The sequence below is a fragment of the Garra rufa genome, chromosome 12 (genome assembly GCF_049309525.1).
Source record: "Garra rufa chromosome 12, GarRuf1.0, whole genome shotgun sequence".
Classification (NCBI taxonomy): domain Eukaryota; kingdom Metazoa; phylum Chordata; class Actinopteri; order Cypriniformes; family Cyprinidae; genus Garra; species Garra rufa.
This window is the reverse complement of record NC_133372.1, coordinates 10,309,760-10,315,759: the sequence shown is the minus strand read 5'-3', so window position 1 is coordinate 10,315,759 and position 6,000 is coordinate 10,309,760. Positions and strand designations below refer to the sequence as shown.

Genomic DNA, 6,000 nt, shown 5'->3' with positions numbered 1-6,000 from the left:
TATTCGAAATAAATGTAATAATTTAGAAAAAGAAGACACTACAATCCCACCCTTTTCTGAAATATTCCTTCCGATCCAATAAGGAACGCTGCGCTAAGAAAAACACATCTTCCCATTGGTCGGAAGGTAGGAGGTTTCAAGGCGCCCCGCGGAGAAGCGCTAGGCATCGTGAAGGGCTGCTTGAAACCGTTTTATCATTACTGTGCGGCAATGTGGAGTCAGCGTATCAACTTTACAGAGATAGAGCTGCAGATTCAACAGGAGTGGCGGAGAAAGTTTCCTACATTGTGTTGTAAGGGAGAGGAGGGCCGAGCTCAAAAGAAGGCAGATGTTTGGGGATTCTGATGATGAAATATGTGGAGTAGTTTCGAAAAAGAGGTCATGAATACCTGAACGCAAAACTCCGAGTTGGAGGATAGTTTGTGATTCGCCTTGTAGCCTACGAGTGATCGGACACGTCTGGAGCTCCAGATCGGCTTGGAGGAAAATCACATTGTAGCACAAGCCGAAGTTTCGCGGAACACGAAAATTCCAGTAAGTTTACATTCGTTTGTCTTCGGTTTCCAAGCGACAGTGGATAAAGTTAAAGTTTCTTTATAGAGTTTTACTTGTGTGACGACTTAGTTTTAGTCTGTGGAACATTCCTTTGTTTAACGTTAAAAGATTCCCGAAACTCGTTTTTGCATGTTTTTTCTTTAAACTTACAGCTACTATAAAAAATTTTTCTCTCGCAACTATTCAATCCAATGGAGACTTGTACATTTTTCAGTTTCTCTAATAATTGTTTATTAGTCTATTACTTTTTTCAATAGTGTGATTAGAGCTCCACTTATACATTTCTTGCTAGTCACTAACTTCATTGTTTTTTATAACAAATTGCACATGTTGCCATCGAATTTTATGGGTTTGTCTTGATTTATATAGCAACTAGTTTTGCTCACTAGTTACAGTTACTTTATACTCGTTAAACAATGACTAAGTTAGTCAGAATGGCTACTTTTATAATTACAATTCAAATTGTATAAGTAAGATTAGTTACTAGAAAGGTGTGTCTATTCAGTTCGTACTAAGAAAACTGGAAAAGATGGTAGTAGCTGTTTGAATGGTTACAAGTACTAGTACCTAATTAAAAGGTACTAGTAAACCTAGAATAGGTACTACTAACAGTTGCTTTATATGTGACCCTGGACCACAATACCAGTCTAAAGTAGCACAGGTTTATTTGTAGCAATAGCCAACAATACATTGTATGGGTCAAAATGATCGATTTTTCTTTTATGCCAAAAATCATTAGGATACGTAAATATCATGTTCCATAGATATTTTGTACATTTCCTACCCTAAATATATCAAAACTCAATTTTTAATTAGTAACATGCAATGCTAAGAACTTTTGGACAGCTTTAAAGGCGATTTTCTCAATATTTAGTTTTTTTTTTTTTTTTTTTTTTTTTTTTTTTGCACCCTCAGATTTTCAAGTAGTTGTATCTCGGCCAAATATTGTCCTATCCTAATCAGTGCTTTGTTTGAAAGCTTATTTATCCAGCTTTCATAAAATTGACCCTTATGACTGGTTTTGTGGTCCATGGTCACATATTAGTAGTTGATACACTTCCAGTAACAAAAGAACTGTTGCTTGCTTACTTTGGATGGTGACTATCTAAATAGATCATTTAGATAAGAAATAGTATCTCCTACTATTGGATAACGTCTAGTTAATTGCAAGGAACAAATTATAACATTTTCCACACTTCTGTGTTTTCCAGGTAATCAATGATGGCGGTACGCAGTGTCAATCCATGCCTCATATTCATCACAACACTTCTCCTCGGACTGTCTTCCACCCAGTATCACGGAGAAAAGGGCATCTCCGTCCCAGAGCACGGCTTCTGCCAACCCATATCCATCCCCCTGTGCACAGACATCCAATATAACCAAACCATCATGCCAAACCTCTTGGGGCACACCAACCAGGAAGACGCAGGACTCGAGGTGCACCAGTTCTACCCCCTAGTCAAAGTCCAGTGTTCTCAAGATTTGAAGTTTTTCCTCTGTTCCATGTATGCGCCGGTGTGCACAGTTCTAGAACAGGCCATCCCGCCGTGTCGCTCTCTATGCGAGCGTGCGAGACAAGGGTGCGAGGCCTTAATGAACAAATTCGGCTTTCAGTGGCCCGAACGACTCCGCTGTGAGAACTTTCCAGTACACGGCTCTGGGGAGATCTGCGTGGGACAGAATAAATCAGACCCTGACATCCCAACAACAGACCCTGCGCCATATATACCAGACCCGTTTACGCCACGCATGCATTCGCCACGCCTGAGTCAGGCTTTTACGTGCCCTCTTCAACTCACAGTCCCTTCCTACCTCAACTACCAGTTTTTGGGGGCGAAAAACTGCGGAGCTCCTTGTGAGCACAAACAGCCGCACGGCCTGATGTACTTCAAGGAGGAAGAGGTTCGATTCGGACGTCTCTGGGTAGGAATCTGGTCTATTCTGTGCTGTGTGAGTACCCTGTTCACGGTCCTCACTTACCTTGTGGATATGCGCCGGTTCCGTTACCCAGAACGTCCTATCATCTTTCTCTCCGGGTGTTACTTCATGGTGGCGGTGGCTTATGCGGCTGGGTTTTTGCTGGAGGATAAAGTAGTCTGCATTGACAAGTTCAGGGATGACGCTTATAGGACAGTGGCTCAAGGGACTAAAAAGGAGGGGTGCACCATTCTCTTCATGATCTTGTATTTCTTCGGCATGGCCAGCTCGATCTGGTGGGTGATCTTGTCTCTCACGTGGTTCCTATCTGCTGGAATGAAATGGGGCCATGAAGCTATCGAAGCCAACTCTCAATATTTCCACCTGGCAGCATGGGCTGTTCCAGCTGTGAAGACTATAACCATTCTCGCTTTGGGACAAGTGGATGGAGACCTTCTGACCGGCGTATGCTATGTGGGCATCTACAACATTGACGCCCTACGAGGATTCGTTCTCGCCCCTCTGTTTGTTTACCTCTTCATCGGAACGTCTTTCCTTTTGGCTGGATTTGTCTCGTTGTTCCGCATCCGTACTATTATGAAGCACGACGGCACCAAAACAGAAAAGCTAGAGAAGCTAATGGTGCGCATCGGCGTTTTCAGCGTCCTCTACACCGTTCCAGCTACCATCGTGATTGCGTGTAATTTCTACGAACAAGCATTTCGTGAACAATGGGAGAAAACCTGGCATATGCAGACGTGCAAGCGCTTTGCCGTGCCTTGCCCGGCCAATAACTTTGCGCCCATGACTCCGGATTTCACTGTGTTTATGATCAAGTACCTCATGACTATGATCGTAGGAATCACATCAGGATTTTGGATCTGGTCTGGAAAAACTCTACAGTCATGGCGCAAGTTTTACAAGCGGCTGGGGAACAATCAGGGCGAGACGACAGTGTGAACTGAACTTTGTGAGAAATACATGAACAGGTCACGCATACTAGGTTGAACCATGCTGATGGTAAAAGACACTGCTGTGCGAGCCCAGCATGATTGAAAGCACAACTCCAAAGAACATGCATTTCTCCAATGGACTGATTTCAAATGTTTTTAAACTTCAAGCCTTGGAAACACTAATGATTTTAATGGAAAAGGGCAGAACTCTTATTTTTCATACTGATATGAGGACTTCGGTTATCAGGAGTATGTGCCACATTTTCTCCACGCCGTGGCGGCCAAAAATGTCTGCAATTTAGTCTTGTGCCTTGCAGTACTGATCAATTCCCGTCGCTGAATGAATGTCTCTCTTGTTTGTTTTTTTACCACATTGTTGGTCATTTTCTCATAGATTACATATTTTAGTATTTGGTTGCACATGGCCATTTATTTAGATTTTAGAACTAGTTAAATTAATGTTCTGCGGTCATGAGTTGCTTATTCATCCATTTTGCCATATCAAGCCAGGTCTGATGAAGTAATTTAATATTCTGCTATTTTAAAGGCCTTAGCATTGTGAAAGTGACTGACAGGATTAAAAATGTTTAGCTGAGAAGTCTGTTACCATATTTCATTATTTGTAAATATCACATTTCTGTCAAAAGATGTATGATGTATTTAAGCAGATGAATTTTGTTTAAGGCCTTTTTCAATTTCACTTAATAAAGTGATTAGATTTTTAAAAGCTGTTTGGCTTGATTTCGTTTGCACAAATGGCGGCTCGCGTCGATGCCCTGACGACGCTTTGATATTTCCCCCAAAACAGTTGTTAGCAAGTAGTTGAAACTGATAGCCGCATAATTTACTACAACAACAACAGACCTCAAGTGAGTGGCCCTCCATGTGTCTCGAGTCCATTAATGGTTTCAGTCTGTAGCATGAATCGACAGAATAACGGTGAACAAAAGAATCAGGGGGACTGAAAGAAGCATAAAAGTGGCTTAAAAAAACAGGATATAATCACGAGTGGTGTGAAGTTTGCCACCCTGCCTCTGGGACAACAGGAAGCGCTGAGATGCACCAAAGCATAAGATCTCTTCCCTTCCTCTCCAATTGAAACTGGATACCACTTCATTCTTTAGGGTGAGGGAAACGCCCCATCCCACCCTCTCCTGTTTTTTTTTTCTTTTCTAGTGGGTTGGGGGATGTTTCTCCATAAGGGCATTTGGAAGGTGATGAGGGGGGCAGGGGGGTTGATTGCTTACAGTATCTTTGAGAATAGATACCACTGCACTAATGATTTTGAGGAGGAAGGATCCAGAATTCTTGTCAGTATCTCGAATACCACATTTCAACCGTGTCCAAACAGTACAGGATTATGATTACAAAACGGCCGGTTTTTAATCTGTATCTTAAACAATAATGTTCATGAAACATTCGAAAAGTAACTCTAGATCATGTGGTTGTTTTTCCAGTGTAATGTGATTATTTGTGTGGGTGCATGCACCCCAGTGTATTATTGCGTGTGTTTGCACTCAATGCCTCTGGGGATGTGAAGTGTGTAAAATTCACAGCGTGTGCAGCCAAGAAACGTCCATCAATTGGATTGACGGTTGGGTTTATGGAATTTTTTACAACAGCGTAAACTGTCACCGTCTGATTTGCTCCGAGCCCAAAAACACACACACACACACACACACACACACACACACACATAGACATTTATAACATACCAGCAGCAGTTTTACTGAGGTGAGATATAGGACATTCTTAGCTAAAACTACAATTTGTGTGTTATGTGTCTTTATATATTTAACTGATTCTGAACTTAGTGACATTATTTGATCAATTTAAATCTGAGAAAGTGCTAAATCTGTCTTTTTTCTTTTACACACACACACACACACACACACACACAAATTGATGTAGAAACAATTTTCACTTAGAAATGGCTAATTTTACAATTACGAAGAAACCGCATGTAACACACTGAATTTAATGTAAAACTTTGAAATAGAAAAACTGAAATGTGACCCTGGACCACAAAACCAGTCATAAGGGTCAATTTGAGATTTATACATCATCTGAAAGCTGAATAAATAATCCTTCCATTTGGGGCAATAGGACAGTATTTGGTTGAGATACAACTATTTAAAAAAAAATCTGAGGATGCAAAAAAACAATCTCCTATAAAGTTGTCCAAATGAAGTTTATAGCAATGCATATTTTGATATATTAGTAGAAAACTTACAAAATATCTTCGTGGAACATGATCTTTACTGGCATAAAAGAAAAATGTATCATTTTGACCCATACAATGTATTTTTGGCTATTGCTACAAATATAACAATGCTACTTAAAGGAACATTCCACTTTTTTGGAAATAGGCTCATTCTCCAACTCCCTCCGAGTTAATAAATTGAGTTTTACCGTTTTGAAATCCATTCAGCCGTTTTCCTGTTCTGGCGATATCACTTTTAGCATAGCTTAGCATAGATCATTGAATCCTATTAGACCAATAGCATCGCGTTCAAAAATGACCAACGAGTTTCCATATTTGTCCTATTTAAAACTTGACTCTTCTGTAGTTATA

At 40.6% G+C, this 6,000-nt stretch overlaps 1 protein-coding gene across 1 annotated transcript; it reads left to right on the top strand.

The window, feature by feature from the left end:
• The first annotated feature begins 216 nt into the window (after nt 1–216).
• Nucleotides 217–4,154, top strand: fzd7b (frizzled class receptor 7b). Its single transcript, XM_073851302.1, has 2 exons — nt 217–534; nt 1,767–4,154. The coding sequence occupies exon 2, from the start codon at nt 1,774–1,776 to the stop codon at nt 3,430–3,432; it is 1,659 nt and encodes a 552-aa protein (XP_073707403.1). The 5' UTR covers nt 217–534; nt 1,767–1,773; the 3' UTR covers nt 3,433–4,154.
• The last annotated feature ends 1,846 nt before the right edge of the window (nt 4,155–6,000 follow it).